Raw genomic sequence first — 18,405 nt, forward strand, 5'->3', positions numbered from 1 at the left:
ATTGGAGGCAGCAGGTGACCCAGCGGCGTAATCTGCCTTCCAAGTCCCATCACGCCTTTCTCAGACATGGACAATACCATCCTCCAGTGGAACTGCAGCGGTTTTTTCCACCATCTAGCTGAGCTCCGACAACTTGTCAGCCTTCACCCTTTCTCCTGCATTGCTCTTCAGGATACTTGGTTTCCAGCAATGCGAACCCCCGCCCTCCGTGGCTATCGGGGTTATTATAAGAACCGGGCAGCTTATGAAAGGGTGTCTGGTGGCGTCTGCATATATGTTCTTAACTCTCTTCACAGAGAGTTTGTACCTCTACAAACGGCTTTAGAGGCTGTCACTGTTAGGGTGTGGACGCCACAGGTTATTACCGTCTGCAGTCTTTACCTTCCACCGGATGGTGATGTCGCGCAGCATGAGCTGGCTGCGCTGCTGGCCCAATTGCCACCACCTTTCTTGTTACTGGGCGATTTCAATGCCCACAACCCTCTATGGGGTGGGACTGTCGTCGATGACCGTGGTTGTGGCATGGAGCATTTGTCTCAGCTCGGCCTTAGCCTCTTGAACTCCGGTGCTCCCACGCATTTCAGTGTGGCCCATGGCTCGTTCTCGGCCATCGATCTCTCTCTTTGCAGCCCCGGACTTGTCCCGTCCCTCCACTGGAGAGTGTATCCTGACCTGTGTGGTAGTGGCCATTTTCCCATCTATTTGTCACTGTTTCAGTGTCATTCTTCTGGGCACCTGCCCCGCTGGGCTCTCCACTGGGCTGACTGGCCAGCTTTTACTTCCGCTGCAACCATTGAGCCTCCCCCACAGGGTGACATTGACGAGGTGGTCCATGTCTTAACCATGTCCATCATTTCAGCGGCGGAGGCTGCCATCCCCCGCTCTTCTGGACTCCCTCGGAGGAAGGCTGTACCCTGGTGGTCACCGGAGATTGCTAAGGCTATTCGCGACCGTCGGCGGGCTCTCCAGTGTCATAGGTGGCACCCGTCTCTAAAGACCCTCATCGCCTTTAAGAGGCTCCGTGCCTTGGCCCGTCGTCTTATTGCACGGCGTAAGCAGGAATGCTGGGAGAGGTATGTCTCCTCCTTGGGCTCCCGTGTCTCCCCCTCGCTCGTGTGGTCCCGGATCCGGCGGATTTAGGGATACCAGACCCCTATGGGTGTCCCTGGGATCTCCTTGGACAGCGCTGTCTGCACGGATGCTGCCGCCATTGCTGAACACCTTGCTGCGCACTTTGCTAAGAGCTCTGCGACTGCAACTTATCCCCCCGCCTTTCGCTCTTTAAAGGAGCGAGCCGAGCAGACGCCGTTATCATTCCACACGCGTCGTTCTGAAAAATACAATGCTCCTTTCAGCGAGAGGGAATTCCTCGCTGCCCTCGCCGATTGCCCTGATACAGCACCAGGACCAGACTGCATCCACGCACAGATGCTGAAGCATCTCTCCAGGGATTGCCAGAGACACATCCTCACCATCTTTAACCGCATTTGGAGCGAGGGCATGTTCCCGTCACAATGGCAAGAGGGTCTTATTGTCCCCATCTTGAAACCCGCTGCGGACCCACTGGCGGTGGACAGCTATCGTCCCATTACCCTCACCAACGTTTTGTGCAAATTGCTCGAACATATGGTGGGGCGGTGTTTGTGTTGGGTCCTTGAGTCGCGCGGTCTCCTCGCTCCATCCCAGGGTGGCTTCTGTCAGGGCCGGTCTGCAGCAGACAATTTGGTGCGGCTGGAATCTGCTATCCGTAAGGCCTTTGCCTGACGTCAGCATCTCGTTGTTGTCTTTCTTGATCTGCGGAAGGCGTATGACACCACATGGAGGTATCACATCCTTGCTACGTTGCATGAGTGGGGTCTTCGTGGTCAGCTCCCGGCTTTTCTTCAAACCTTTTTATTGCGCCGCTCTTTCCGGGTGCAAGTGGGTGCTGCCTCTAGTTCATCTTATATACAGGAAAATGGGGTCCCGCAGGGCTCGGTGTTGAGTGTCTCCTTATTTCTAGTGGCCATTAATGGTCTGGCTGCAGCCGTGGGGTCGTCGGTGTCTCCTTCTTTGTAGGACGACGACTTCTGCATCTCATTTGGCTCTAAGACTACGGGAGTCGCTGAACGCAGGCTGCAAGTAGCCATTCGCAAGGCAGCATCATGGGCTCTGACTCATGGTTTTCAGTTCTCTGCAGCCAAGACTCGAGTTATGCACTTCTGCAGGCGTCGGGCGGTCCACCCTCATCCTGAACTTTACCTCGACGGCCACCTGCTTGAAGTGGTGGACACTTGCCGCTTCTTAGGACTCGTCTTTGATGCCCGGCTCACATGGGTTCGTCATATTACTCAGCTGAAGCAAAAGTGCTGGCGGCACCTCAACGCCCTCCGCTGCCTGAGCCACACATCTTGGGGTGCGGATTGCTGCACGCTGTTGCGATTATACAGAGCCCTTGTGCAGTCCAGGCTTGATTATGGGAGCCTGGCCTATGGTTCTGCTTCACCCCATACACCACTGTGGGGTTCGGCTTGCAACTGGCACTTTTCGTACGAGCCCCGTGGATGGTCTACTGGTGGAGGCCGGGGTTCCCCCGCTGCAGATTCGCCGCCATCGACTGCTTGCCGACTGTGCTGTCCACGTGCATTGCTCGCCGGGCCATCTCAATTGTCGCCTGCTTTTTCCCTGCCATAGTCCTCCATCTGCCCAGACGGCGACCTCGCTGTGGGCTTTCCATAGTTGTCCGCGTCCAGTCCCTGCTGTCGGAACTGGGGTCATTCCTTCTTCTGCCTCCCTTCCGGGTCCGTGCACCTACGCCAGCCGTCCGTCCGTCTGGACTTGGCACAGGAACCCAAGGACTCGGTTCCGCCTGTGGCCCTCCGTTGCCGTTTTCTTGCACTCCTCGCCTCATTTTCGGGCTGTGAGACTGTCTTCACTGATGGTTCCCTGGTTGATGGTTGCACTGCCTACGCTTTTGCTCATGCTGCCCATGTTGAACAGCACTCCTTGCCGGCTGGCTGCAATATTTTTACTGCAGAGCTGGTGGCCATATTGCACGCTCTTGAGCATATGCGTTCCTGCTCAGGTACGCCCATCGTCACCTGCAGTGACTCCCTGAGCAGCCTCCAGGCCATCGACCGCTGCTATCCCTCTTCTCCTGTGATATCCTCTATTCGGGAGTCTGTTTCCGCCATTACCCGCTCTGGTCGTTCGGTGGTCTTTATTTGGACGCCAGGTCACGTTGGCATCCCAGGGAACGAACGTGTCGACAGGCTGGCCAAAGGGGCGATCGACGCCCCAGCTTTGGAGATCGGCCTCCCAGCTCGAGATCAGCAGTTGGTGTTGCGCCGTAAGGTGCTTGGGATGTGGGCTGCTGAGTGGCGTGGCCTGACATCCCCGAATAAATTGCAAGCTGTTAAGGAGACGACCGATGTGTGGCGGTCCTCCCTGCGGGCTTCTCGCAGGGACTCTGTCATCCTGTGTTGGCTCCGCATCGGCCATACCTACCTGACGCACGGCCATCTTTTGCGTCAGGAGAATCCCCCCCTGTGTCGGTGTGGGTCCCGGCTGACGGTCGCCCACATTTTGTTGGAGTGTCCCCGACTGCGCACCTTTCGGCAGTCTTTTAATCTCCCAGGCACTTTGCCTTTGGTTTTATGTGACGATGCCTCCGTGGCTGATGACGTTTTAAATTTTATCCGTGGTAGTCCTTTTTATGGTGCCATTTAGGGAGGTCCTGCACCTTTCCCTTTCTGTGTCTTTTGTCCTCGCGTCTCTCAATATTTGTTGATGTATTGGTGTGTCATCAGATGGTTGACTCTTTCCCTTTTTTTGTTCTCGTGGTCAGTCAACTGGTCTCCGGCCATCTTCTTTCCTTCTGTTTCTTTTTGTTTGGTGTTAATCTGTACTCTTCGTGTCTGTGGTGTTCGTTGCCGCATTTGTGTTCTTTTAGGGCCTGGGGGGAGTCTCCTTCCCCTTGGGGTTTTACCTGCTTCGTGAATTTGTCTCGCCTGTTTTTGGAATGGGGGACTAATGACCTTCGCTGTTTAGTCCCCCTTAAACACCCCAATAACCACCACCACCATCTGACAGTCTCATTGGCTGATTTAGTTTCGTGTTTTATTCGTGATGGTGGGTTTTATCACGTTTTAGCACATGTCCTTTGTCCCTCTGTCATCCTCACTAGTGCTTTTAGTGTTGAGGTTTTAACTGTTGCAGAGTGGCTGGCATTTCCTTGTTATTCTCGTGGCTGGCTGGCCACTGTAATCTTTCTTGTTTTACTCTCTTCTGTTTCTAGTGTCTGTTGTTTTCTTGTCCTATTTTGTTCCTTTCAGTGTTTGTTGCCTTTCCTTTCTTTCCGTTTTTTGTTGCATGTCTTGTCCTCCCCTCCCCTCCCCTCTGACTTGTGGCATTTTTTTATTGGGAACAAGGGACTGCTGACCTCATAGTGTAGTCCCTTCTCCCCTTTTTTAAACCAACAAATATTTCTTATTCCATTATGTTCGGTGGTCCTTTATCGTATGTACTGTCAAGGGATTAGTTAGTTGTTGGTTTGTGGTCTTTCATAGCTGTTTAATTTATTCTCAAGAGATGGAAAGACTTTATTGTGAAATTTCATTGGTTTTATCTTTATTGGTAATTTCCATTGCAACAGTTAGTCTATTTCGATCCCATATTCTCCTCTTTACGTTGTGCAATAAACCATATCTTCTCGTCCTCTCATTCTTAAACTGTTGCACTACTCTTTTGGCCATTAATAATACTGATCTAAAATTTCTAGGATGCAAAGCTTCAAGAAAAAAATTTGAAAACTGGAAAACAAATAACCCAGTCTCAAAGAGTACCTTTTGAAATTCCTGAAGACAAATTAGATGAAGACATTGAAGTTCGTAAAGTACATGGAGTGAAGCAGAATAAGGTATCGCCAAGCACAAAGGATTTACAAAGAGTGCCATTGAAGGAACTACCTGTACCAATATTTGAAGATGTATGTACTACTGCACCCCAAGATAAGAACTCACTAGTGAGTGAACAGTTCATAGAGGAAACAGCTCTTGTAATTAATGGTTACACAGAAGATGTATACAGGTACTTGAGAGAAATAGAGGTAAGCAGTTAGAATTTTTTATTTATTTAAATTTTTTTTGTGTAACGAATGTTCTACATCCACTAACGTCATTTTTGTTGAAATTTGCAGGAAAGACATCGTCCTCGTGCAGGTTACATGAAAAAGCAGCCAGATATAACATATTCCATGCGGTGTATCTTAGTTGACTGGCTTGTTGAAGTTGCTGAAGAGTACAAATTGCAAACAGAAACCCTGTACCTTGCGGTCTCCTTCATAGATCGTTTCTTGAGCTACATGTCTGTTGTAAGAGCTAAGTTACAACTAGTTGGAACTGCTGCCATGTTCATTGCTGCGTGAGTAATTCAGAACATTAAGTACAGCATTAAGTGTTATTTACAATGCCAATTTTGTTGGTGACCAGCATGTTGAGTGTTCATGGAATAGTCGAGAAGCTATCAATTTTTCAAATGAGTCATTTAGGGGAAGGGTCCTTCAGAACTTTACAGGGTGATGTCACCTGATACTCTTTCAAACCTGTAAGAAACTAAAACATTCCTCGGTTAGATTACCTCACCAAAATTCGGTTATGTAATATCTTCAATATCAATGTATTTTATGAAACTATGAAAGTCTTAAGTGACTAAAATATAAAAAAAGTTTTGCTCTCAATAAATGCAAACTTCAGGAAGTTCATGAAATATTAAAACATTTAATCATTGACTAGAAACTGGCTGTAAATTTTAAAATTCTTTCCTTCAAAGCAATCAAATATGAACATGTATGGGACTGAAAAGTAATAGACAAATAATTGGCACTCACTTACTTGTTAGAAGAGCATTCTTAGAGACTAAAGTTAATGCACAAAAAAACTTTAGGCATTCTTTGTAATATTGATACTAAATTTATCATCAAAATTTAGTGCAATTAGAATAGCACATTTGTCTTTCTCTGAAAACTGTAGTTAAAATGATCTAGCTCTTAGTAATCTTTCTAGCACAAGATTGAATTTCTTCTTCACTCTAATACTACATTTAAATTTCTGTCCAACATGGCAGTATGAACATCTGGTGCTATAATTCAGAATGTATTGAAATTGTAAACTTATTATCAAGGATGGAACACCTCAAGCTTTACAGTTCATACACTAATAAAACTTAGAGGTAATGTGTTGAAATGGTAATGACCTTTTGTCTTGAAGGAACAATACTAAACTTACATTTAGTCTTTCCTAATGGCCTACGTTGTAGGAAATGATGTAAAGTATATTGCAGTCTCAATGTCATTACACACATTACGCACAAGAAATTGGCCTGAAAGGGAGACAGTTAATTTATTGGCAACAATGATTCTGATTAATTGAAACAGACCTTATCTTATGATGAACAAGATTCACATTGCAAAAATTAATACTTTTCTGGTGTAGACTGTTCCATGAAATTGAGGTCAAACTGTGGGATGTTGTTGCCATGATAGTTCAGTGCAGTCTTCAGACCAACTTTGTGTGAATACTGACGAACATCCATTAATCTCCTATATTTGAACCCTTGCTAGAACATGCACGGTGTAAAAAGTGGTGCACATGTGCTGCACTACACTGCGCAGCATGGCCTTCTGCGTGAAAGACGACCTCTTACCTAACAAATAGGTTTGTCTTCACTTGTTAGCCAGTTGCTCTGAGACTTTACTGAGTTATGTGCAACACAGGGTACACCGTTCATGTGCTGCCAGGGTATTATATACTAGATCTCAGTGCATTTTCCTCAGCATTTACCTGAATGTGGCCATAAGGCAATATGCCAAAATATTGTGGCAGCAAATTCGACATCCTGCAGTCTGCCATGAAATTTCATGGAGTAATGATTCAGTTCTATGAACTCTTACGGGTTGTTGCTAAATATACTCTATTGTCTTTGTTGCAGAAAATATGAAGAAATATATCCTCCTGATGTGAAAGAATTTGTGTACATAACAGATGACACTTATACGAAGAAACAGGTTCTTCGTATGGAGCATCTTATTCTGAAAGTACTTTCATTTGATCTATCTGTTCCTACAGTATTAACTTTCCTGACAACATTCTTCTCTGTTGACAAAGTTTCAGACACAGTTCTCTATTTAGCAATGGTGAGTACATGAGATTTTTATTCCAGCATAGTAATGCAGAGGGCAAATTTCCTTATGGATGGAGAAAGGCTTGTAAATATGAGTGGTATCATAACAGTAAACTGACTTCCTTTAATATCTGCCTTGTCCTCCTCTGTTTTGAAAGCAAGTGAAAACTACAGTTAAGTGTTTAGTGAAGGTGAAAAATTTGGTTTAAATAACTTGAAAGTTTCCACAAGTATTAAAAATTTCCCATTGTCAGGGCTAAATTTAGACTAATATTGGAAGAAAGCAGAGAATGTCTACAGGTACAGTTTATTTGGCTCAGACATAATGAAGTCTTATGTTGAGTATAAGTAATGAGTAAAAGTAACAGCTCAAAACAGTGTTCAGCAGATTATATGCAATGAAAATGAAATTCATTTTCATACTAATTAGCTCTGACAATGTGTGAAGTTACTCCTCGCATAATTTTATAATACATATTCAAGCTCAAAGAAGTCCTATCAACCTGTGTGGAAGGAGATGACAAATAGGTAATTTTAAAAATTAAAGAAATGTTATTTAGTAAAAAATACGGTGCAAAGTGGAAAACCGAGGTAGTTATTGTAACTGTGTGTGTGTGTGTGTGTGTGTGTGTGTGTGTGTGTGTGTGTGTGTGTGTGTGTGTGTGTAATTTCAGTTAGATTGTTGAAGCTGTTTGGGACTAATTTATTAAATAGACTTGGAGAGTACTGATGTTCTAGTCTGCCATAATTACTGGTATTTTAATAGTTAGTGCTGAAGAAAAAGTTTTTTGCTGTTGTCGGTATTTAGTATAAATTTAGGAAAAAAATTGTGAATAAGTAACTGAAGTAATACGGACATCACTGGAACATTAGTTTTTGTTATGAATGTTTAAAGTTTATAATTAAGCTGTAATGTACAAATCTATCAAAATTAACTTCTAACAATATTAGGAAAAGGATAGATTGCAACACATTGTAAAGACGACCTCCCCATTTATATCCCCTCACCCTCTGCCAAAGCATCCACCCATTTTCCCCTTACCTGCTCCTTCTTTTCCACTCCACAAGTCTCCCCCTGGGACTTCCTGCTCCCGCAGCTTCCCAATGCTGTACCTGTTGGCAGTCTTGTCATGCCTCTTTCTAGTCCCAGCTGATAATACTTTACCCCCGCCTGCATCCTGCTATCCGTCCCTCTTCCCTGACCCACTCCTTGAGTCTGACAGTTGCATTCTGGCCGGAGATGGTGCATGCCACTTCCTTTTCTGAGGAAGACTTTGGCCAAAAGCTAAATGTGTAACTCAACATGGCATCTCTATGATGGTGAGTAGCAATCTATCCTTTGGCTAACACTGTTGATATTCCAAGCTGGAGTTTCCATTGTTGAAAACTTCCAGCACAGTCTTTTGAAACTTGTTTCTTACTCAAAAGTGGCAAGTGCAGATCTTATTTATTTGTTCTGTACTTTGCAGTACCTGAGTGAATTAACTTTAGTGGAAGGTGATCCTTATCTCCAGTATTTACCATCTGTGAGGGCAGGAGCAGCAATTGCATTAGCTAGACACACGCTAGAGCAGACAGTCTGGCCTCAAGAACTTGAAACTTTCTCTGGTTACTCACTGGCAGATCTGAAACCTTGTATTGAATCTTTGCAAAAAACATTTGGGGAGTCTGCAACACATCCTCAACAAGCAATAAGAGAGAAATATAAATCTCACAGGTAAGTAAAGAATACACGAACTGACATACTCAAATTAAAGAAATTTAATGGCTGACCGCAGCAGTGCTGTCAAATGGTCATTTAATAAAAGCAGTTAAGTCGCCAAATGATTAATTTTTCAAAATTAACAGCACTTCAAATATTTGGTAATTATCAAAAGAATTTAAACCTGTAGTTGTGTAAGCATATGTACTAAAGTGTCTCTACATTAAGTTTTCTGCAGTTTTGTATTAAATAAAGCTAATAACAGTTGCAACCCAAACAGAATGTTGGAGCCATTGAGGCAGCAATTTTGAATAACCGGCATGTCAAAGTGTGAACCTTTTCACAGCAGCTCAATTTCCTATGGTGCTGTGTAAAATACTGTTTGTGGTATGTTGAAATTTCGTGAAGTTGGCACTTGCTGGTGTACCTAAAACCCTGACAACCACAAGGGACAGCAAATGAAAAGCTAGAATCACTTAGCACCTTAATGACACAGAACGGCACAATTTTCTGAAAGAAATTGTGACTGGTGATGTGTTCACACACCCAAAACGAAGCAGGCATGTATGGAGTGGAAATGTGCTAGTTCCCAATAGGAAAAAAATTCAAAGTGGCTTAATCTGCTAGGAAAGTGTTTGTGACTGTGTTCAGAGATATGTGTAGTGTGTTATTGGTGGACTTTGCTGAACACAGGACCACTGTTAATGCTGCAACCTATATTAAAAATTTGGTTAACTAGCATCATGCCTTTCATGAGAAACACCACAGCGTTGATGCTGACAATGACAATGTTTACCCCCCAGATGAGGCTCCTCTTTGTAAGAAAATTGCCAAATTTGGTGGGAGGTGCACACTTATGCATCTGTTGCAAAGCATTGTCTGGCCAGGAGTTTCTTCATGCAACCAAACAGGTCAAAGTCCTGTATAGCTTTTACTTGATGGAAATAGGCTGTCAAGTCTAGAGTTGGGACAAGTTACTGGTTTGTGGCAGGTGGTGTTGTTCAATGACTTACTCCTAATAAGTACTGTGCCACAGCTTCAGACTAGATTTTGTGAGCAAGGTTCATTTTCTTGAAGCGAGAAGAGTTCAGAATTATGATAAAAATTGTGGTTTGTGCTTAGTTTGGAACAAAGTTTAAAGTACTAACCACACTTCTCCATTTAGACCTATGGTGATCAATGTTGTGGCCCCAATGTGAGAAAATGCAGATGTCTTTAAAGAAGATCAGTGTCTCTAAGGTTACACCATTAAAAAATAAAATTAATGAAATTTCTTGTGTACAGGGTGTTGATAGAAATCAATGGGGAGAGTTGAAAATGTGCTCCCAGCCAGGATTCGAACCCAGGATCTCCTGCTTACCCACTCTAACCCCTAAACCACCAAGGACACAGGAATTTGCACAGCTGTGTGGATTTATCCTAAGCACGCCCCTCAGTGGACCCACATTCTCAACTTACTCCACACACTACAAAAGTAGTGCTCCCTGCCCAGTAATCTCGTGTGTGTGTGTGTGTGTGTGTGTGTGTGTGTGTGTGTGTGTGTGTGTGTGTGTGTGTGTGTGTGTCTTTTTGTACATTGACAAAAAGAATAGGCTCGAGGTATTCCTGCCTGTCGTAAGAGGCGACTAAAAGGAGTTTCAACCGTTTCGGCCTTCGATGTGATGGTCCCCCTTGGGGTTTGACCTCCATTTTTCAAAATTCTACAGAAGTAAGAGCCTTTTTGGGGAAGGGCGCCTTACGTGGTGTACCACTGGTCCTCAGTGCACTAAGACCTTGGCACTCAGCATTGTAACGGCATTGTAACTGTACCCACTATTCCTCAAATTGGGCCTAAACGCCTGATGGGTTGTACAAGTTACGCCCATAGTGCATCCCCATCTGCACCTACGATCATGATGGACTTTCCATGGCACCAGAAATCCAGCACGGTAGCCAGCCCATTGTGGTGGGGTCGTCATGTACCCTCTAGGTTGTAGCCCCCTGACAACACAGGGATCGTACTGCCGATACCTGAGCTGCACCCTCCCCACGTCGGCCAAGGAGTAGATGCCCGTCTCCTTGGGGCATCAGGACTCCTGGCAACGGTCATCCTGCCAGGTGGCCCTTGCTGAGGCTGGGTGGCGCCCGTGGGGAGAGCCCCTGGTCGGAGTGGGTGGTATCGGGGCGGACGTTTCGCAGATGAAACGTCAACATGTATCAGGTCACTCTGCGGCCGAGTCTTTCAAAAGGAAAAGTACTGTCTCTGGTTCTGGTTCTCCTGCTCTTTCCCCCTTGGCCACTCCTTGGGAGGAAGGACAGGCCCGCCGGCTTGGGGCGAAGTACTTCCCCCGCTATTTGGTCTGTTCTCGAACCGATGGTGGAAGTTCGCCACCTCCAAGCCCATGTTCTTTGTTCAGCACATCGAGGACATCTTCGGGGAAATCGAGGCTCTCAGTAAAATTCGTTCGGGGTCCGTTCTTATAAAGACCACCTCCGCCACACAGTCGGCGGCGCTCCAGGCGTGCGACCGACTAGGGGACATCCCAGTGTCCATTGTCCCGCATCTGGCACTGAATAGGACGCAGGGGGTTATTTTTCATCGGGACCTCCTGCTGCAATCTGATGAGGAGCTCAGGGCCAACCTGGAGCGCCGAGGCGTGCGTTTCGTCCGGCGAGTCTAGCGCGGTCCCAAAGACCGTCGCATCGACACCGGGGTCTTTATCCTCGCCTTCGAGGGGGACGTTCTCCCGGAGAAGGTAAAGGTGATGTGCTACCGGTGCGACGTGCGACTTTACGTCTCGCCTCCTATGCGATGTTTTCGGTGTTTGCGCTTTGGGGACATGTCGTCACAGTGTGAGGCTGAGCCCCTTTGTGGCAATTGTGGACGTCCTCTTCGTGAGGAACATACATGCACCCCACCACCTCGGTGCGTTAATTGTCCTGGCATCCACTCGCCTAGATCCTTAGACTGCCCCGCGTATCAGAAGGAGAAGAAGATTCAAGAACTCAAAACTTTGGATCGTCTCTCATATTCTGAGGCCAGGAAGAAGTATGACCGCCTCCATCCCGTGACGTTGACCGCTTCGTTTGCCTCAGTTGTGTCCACTCCTTCCATGGTATCCTCACCCCTATCCTGTCCCCCCCCTCCACCTCCTCCCCCTATCCGGGGTCTATGCCTCCGCCTCCCAAATCCCTCCCTTCCAAATCCTCTTCCCCCCCGTCCAATGTCCAATGCGGCTTTCGTCGCCGCTGTTGACCACCTTGTGACCTTGTCGACATTCATCATGAACAACTTTTTGCGAAGGCGCCAAACGGTAGCCGTGTTCTTCGATTTGGAGAAGGCTCATGATACCTGTTGGAGAGGAGGTATCCTCCGCACTATGCACAGGTGGGGCCTACGCGGTCGCCTGCCCCTTTTTATCGATTCCTTTTTAACGCATTGAAAGTCTAGGGTACGTGTGGGTTCCGTATTGTCCGACGTCTTCCTCCATGAGAATGGAGTGCCTCAGGGCTCCGTCTTGAGCGTAGCCCTTTTTGCCATCGCGATCAATCCAATAATGGATTGCATTCCACCTAATGTCTCGGGCTCTCTCTTTGTCGATGACTTCGCGATCTACTGCAGTCCCCAGAGAACATGCCACCTGGAGCGCTGCCTTCAGCGTTGTCTAGACAGCCTATACTCACGGAGCGTGGCAAATGGCTTCCAGTTCTCTGAAGAGAAGACGGTTTGTATCAACTTTTGGCGATATAAAGCGTTCCTTCCGCCATCCTTACATCTCGGTCCCGTTGTTTTCCCATTCGTGGAAACAACAAAGTTTCTAGGGCTCACATTGGACAGGAAACTTTGCTGGTCTCCGCATGTCTCTTATTTGGCGGCCCGTTGTACACGTTCCCTTAATGTCCTCAGAGTTCCTAGTGGTTCATCTTGGGGAGCGGATCGCACTGTCCTGCTTCGCTTGTATCGGTCCATAGTCCGATCGAAGCTGGATTATGGGAGCTTCGTCTGCTCGGCCATCCCTCTTACGCCGTCTCAACTCCATCCACCATTGGGGGTTACGTCTTGTGACCGGAGCCTTCTACACTAGTCCTGTCGGGAGTCTTTATGCTGAAGCTGCCGAATTACCATTGACCTACCGGCGCGACGTACTGCTGTGTCGGTATGCCTGCTGGCTGTTGTCAATGCCCGACCACCCCTCTTATCAGTCCTGCTTCGCCGATTCTCTAGACCGTCAGTACGGGTTGTATGTGTCTGCCCTGCTGCCCCCTGGAGTCCGCTTCCGTCGCCTGCTTCGACAATTGGATTTTGCCCTCCCTACCACCTTCAGAGAGGGTGAGAGCCCGACACCACCTTGGCTCCAGGTTCCGGTTCATATTTCTCGACCTCAGCTCACTCCCGAAGGAGGGTACTCCGGCTGCAGTGTATTGCTCACTTCGTGCTCGACTTGCCGGTCACACCTTTATTTACACCGATGGCTCCAAAACTGATGATGGTGTCGGCTGTGCCTTTGTCGTAGGGGCCGCCGCCTTTAAATACCGGTTCCTCGACCAATGTTCCAGCTTTACGGCCGAGCTTTTTGCTCTCCATCAGGCCGTTCAGTATGCCCGCTGCCACCGCCATTCATCACATGTATTCTGCTCTGATTCACTCAGTGCTCTTCAGAGCCTTGGAGCTCCCTATCCGGTCCATCCCTTGGTGCAACGGATCCAGCAGTCCCTACATTCTTTCGCCGATGATAGCTCTCCTGTCAGCTTTCTGTGGGTTCCCGGACGTGTAGGAGTGCCTGGGAATGAGGCTGCTGATGCTGCAGCCAAGGCTGCAGTCCTCCTGCCTCGACCAGCCTCCCATTGTGTCCCGTCATCTGACGTTCGTGGGGTTGTTTGTAAGAGGCTTGTGTTGTTGTGGTGGGATGCTTGGTCATTCCTCCAAGGAAACAAGCTCCGGGCAGTAAAACCGCTCCCAACTGCTTGGACAACCTCCTCCCGACCATCTCGGCGAGAAGGTCCTTCTGACCAGGTTGCGGATTGGGCATTGCCAGTTTAGCCACCGCTACCTGCTCTCCGGTGACCCAGCCCCGCAGTGCCCTTGTGCTCAAGCATTAAGTGCGCCATGTTTTATCGTCGTGTCCCCGCTTTAGTCAATCTCGTGTTGTCCTGTCCCTGCCATCTACTTTACCGGATATTTTAGCTGATGACGCTCGAGCAGCTGCTAGTGTTCTACGTTTTATAACTTTGACTGGCTTGTCCAAAGACATCTACCGTATTTACTCGAATCTAAGCCGCACTTTTTTCCTGGTTTTTTGTAATCCAAAAAACCGCCTGCGGCTTAGAATCGAGTGCAAAGCAAGCAGGAGTTCTGAAAAATGTTGGTGGGTGCCGCCACAACTAACTTCTGCCGTCGAATATATGTAGCGCCACACAGGCATGCTTTGTAGGGCACAAAGATAAATACTGGTACCAAAATCTCTGCGTCAGTAAATAAATTAAAAAAAAAAAAAAAAAAGGGGGGAAGACGAGCCTTTTTCCTCCGCCCAGAGTTTCGACCACTGCGTCTTGGTACATTATCCAACGAAGTAAATACAAATTCTGTATTGTTGATCTTCGAATGTAGCAGCATTTCAATGTACTACGAAAATCCGACTGGCAAGACTGTTTGGGATATTTGTCAATATGGCCAACTCTACGTTCTGAATTTTTTCCTACCTGTGAGAAGAGATGGTTGCTAATAGGAGCTTTTATGAATTGTGAATCACATGTAGTATTCTCTTTGCCATAAGATTAATACGAATATAAACATTTTGCCATGTATTGTTTCGTGTTTGCTACTATCTCATTTAAATCCTGTCTGCCTAATAAACTACGAAACTAGAGTGAGACAACAGCAAACGCGGAAGAATATACATATATCATGTCATGTTTATATTCGTATTATTCTTATGCCTGATAGTGATACAGTCAGAAATGAAGCACGGCAACTGACTAGATTTTTAAATCTAAGATGACTCTAATTTCTGTGCAGAATGTAATGAACTAAAGAGGCGCCTGCAAAGATTTTCAAACGAAGGAAAAATTTTCGCTAAAATTTCGTTCAGAACATAATCTATCATACGCAGTCTATTATTTGGTTCTTGTTGATCATTATCAGAGAAAGAAGTAGTGTAAGTAACAACAAATGTTTTGCTAATGAGACGACTCCTCTATTTTTTGTTTGTAAGCGGCAGTAGCGCGCACAAAAGCAAGCCACGCCGCGAGCGGCGACAGGCCGTAAACACGCACTATCAGAATGTGACAAACAATGCATGACACAGTACAGTAATGCATTTTCAGCTTAGAGTGACGTAAACATCTATAACAAAGAGAACGGCACTTATCAGATCAAAGAAAAATAAGCAATCAATTCAAACCAGACGAAGCACGTGAAAAAGGAAGGATATCCGTATAAATACGGATGGAGCGCGTGACGCGTAGCAATGGCTACCTGGTAAACCGTAACTGCTAAGCTTACGACTGCAGCTGTATCGTCATTCATTCGACCTAAATTGTCTCATATTACAACTAGGCGAACTTTGTTTCGATTTGGAGGTGCGACCTAAAACTTTTCTCTCCCCCTGATTTTCGAGTCTCAAATTTCAGGTGCGGCTTAGATTCGGGAAAAATTTTTTTCCTTTATTTCGAGTCTCATTTTTTCAGGTGCGGCTTAGATTCGAGTAAATACGGTAACTTTATTTTATCTGCATCTTTGTCAGGACTTTCTGGTGTCACCCCCTCCCCTTGAGTTTTACTAGATTCCATGTGCTCTAACAACTGTGACTGGGCGCTAATGACCTCAGTAGTTGAGTGCCCTTAAACCTCACCAAAAAAAAAAAAAAAAAAAAAAAAAAAAAAAAAATTGCCCCCAGCACAATGTAAATAAGTTTTATGGAAATGACTTTAGTGTTATAAAAACTGTGGTTGTGCTGAATCTTGCTCCAAACCTATTATCTTCAGTGATATTTATCAAATTCATTTTATGAGTGTAAGGGCTGTTAGTGAATTGGAGCTATTCTGATAAAAATGAGTTATGTAGTGGCCAGCATAATGACACAGAAATAAGCATCTGATACCAGTATATTTAGCAGGATTTACTACAGTGTTAAATTTGTTCTCACATGAAATCTCACTGAGAGTTCAGAGGCTCACTAGTGTTGTTGTGCTAATTTCACATTACATATTGTAATAGACATATTGGAACCTTATACAGAGATAGAAGGCATGGTTCCTTAAAGAAATCTCACTATATAATGATGCCTACGTCCATTTGTATAACTTGGTCATATTTCCAAATTTGTAATGAAATGCACGTGGACTTAATGCTGGTACTAGAATAATTATTATTAATAGTAAATTTGAAGCAATATTTTGTGCAACTGAGATTGAAATTTCTCAGCTCTTCTGTGTGTCTGCAAGCTGCTAAAGTAACATCCCAGAATCTGTTAAAGTGGCACTAACTTTTAAAAGTGTTGTGTAATTTCATAAGAAATAAACTAGAAAATAAAGATAATGTATTGACAGACTTGCTGCAGTTTGTCACTGTGTGAGCCAAAAGGAAAATAAATTAATCCATAGCTACACAATCCTGGAGTGAATGTGACTGTTTGTGTTTGGTAGGGTTTAGTTAGGACTTCAGAGAATATTGCTGGTAAAGTATTATTGGAACAATTGAGATTTCGCCAAAAAGCAATGTACAGTGTTATTAACAAATTTTGTAATTGAATTGTCAAGAATACCCAACAACTTGAAAAATGTCAGTATAAACACAAAATATGCAATACTTTGTCAGAATGTTAAAATGAACTGCAGTAATGGATATTATTATGATCATGTGACCTACTTTAGTCAAACTGAAAACAGGCAGTGGGAATACTGTTTACCAAATTTGTATATCAATGGGTATAATAGTTTACTTCATATGAATAGTGTATTATGCCATTTTGGTCATATTTAGAGATAGTTGCAAATGTTAACATCACATTGTATTAACCTGAACAGTATAATCACTGCTATGGAATTGGTACAGTGGATAGTGTTGACACATTTGATTTGGGAGGACCCTGGTTAGATTCCCAGAACCCCTGACTCTTTTCCTCCCCTCCAAATTGTAAGTGTGGAAGGGGCTCACTCAAAACATCATGCAGGTGTTGCCTGGATAAAGCAGAACATCAAAATTAAAACTGGCCATAATGGCTGGAGGCATTAGAAATTTGATAGTCCCACAATCATATTTTGCTACTCCTACTGCCTTCTAGGCAAGTCAGCCATTTGGAGCAGGCCTAATCTGAGAGTAATGTGGTGGTACATACAGGATGTTCAACTGGAGGTGGTGGAGACATAAAACTATTTAACATTTGGGTGCCCAAGTGACAGTAATAAAATTCAGATTGGCCATTGCAGGATTTGTGTTGTTGGTATGATTAGTCGTGACTTAGCATTAGACTTTGGTACTAGTGTGGACATGAGATTGAAACACATGTAACTGTGCATGACAGTTGCAGAGTCAGCATGAGCCTGGGCTAGGTGAGTAAAGCTTCACTCATAAAGCTGTTTCGATAAAGCTGCAATTGTGCTGCTGCTCTTAACAAGTGTAGATCGGTTATAGAAATATGGGTAGGTATTCTTTCTGTGCTGGGGTTGAACATAGTTTGGAAGTTCGAATTAACTGACAAGTTGCTTCTGGGAGAGCACATTGGTTAACTGTGCTACAAACTGGAGTAACTGTTCCCATGGCTGAGGTTGGTGACCTCATAGTGAGATTTTTAGTGGTGCACAAGATGTCATGACAACTAAACATTCCTTGGTTAACCGTTCTTTCGGGCAGTAATAGAATACTCCAGAGCATATCAGGCTGATGCAGATGGCAGTCACATTAAGAAACATTTGTAACCTGGAATGTAAACAGGATATGCAGTTAATGTTACCCTTTCATGTTTCTTTCAGTGCTTGATCTGTTCTGTCTTCCATATTTCCTTAAAAATGTTTCCACAAAGTTTCATTGTCTTAAAATCATGTTTCCATGACCCTGTCAAGTAGAGAAATTTTAGTTACAACCACATTGCATACTCAGATTTTCCATTGAAACTATTTACAAAAGGTGTTATGAAAAATAAAGGCCTTTTACAGGTATCAGTGATAAATTGAAACAAATTTAATTAGCTTCGTACAAGTGGTGCTCTGCCCAGCCCCATATAATCATTTGTTGCTGAATTGACGTATGAAGTTTGTGAAGCATTCTGTAAATTTGAAATGTTGAATCAATTTCAGTACACAGCACAAGAAAATTGCCTGCCAAAAACGTCGCAGTTCTTAGTAATTAATGGATAATCATAGAACAGAATAAGAGAAATAACTGGTGTTTCAAGGATGTTAGATACTATATGCTGTTCCTGATCATATATAGGAGACAATCTGAGTGGCCCTCTTAGGTTGTTTGCAGGTTCCTCATTTACTGCCTAATAGTCATCAAAAGAACAATCATTTAGACAAGATATCTGTATGGCATGGGAATTGTTCATTTGGTGTGTATGTGGATAACT

At 44.9% G+C, this 18,405-nt stretch overlaps 1 protein-coding gene across 1 annotated transcript in view; it reads left to right on the top strand.

Annotated features, from left to right (window-relative positions):
* The window catches only part of LOC126412690 (cyclin-A2), a 40,963-nt gene that overhangs the window by 21,012 nt on the left and 1,546 nt on the right, over positions 1-18,405 (top strand). The window contains exons 2-5 of the mRNA XM_050082401.1: positions 4,760-5,086; positions 5,177-5,400; positions 6,967-7,171; positions 8,628-8,875. Coding sequence (XP_049938358.1) covers positions 4,760-5,086; positions 5,177-5,400; positions 6,967-7,171; positions 8,628-8,875 — 1,004 coding nt within the window. The remainder of the gene's footprint in view (positions 1-4,759; positions 5,087-5,176; positions 5,401-6,966; positions 7,172-8,627; positions 8,876-18,405) is intronic.

This window comes from Schistocerca serialis, chromosome 7, assembly GCF_023864345.2.
Source record: "Schistocerca serialis cubense isolate TAMUIC-IGC-003099 chromosome 7, iqSchSeri2.2, whole genome shotgun sequence".
Taxonomy (NCBI): Eukaryota; Metazoa; Arthropoda; class Insecta; order Orthoptera; family Acrididae; genus Schistocerca; species Schistocerca serialis.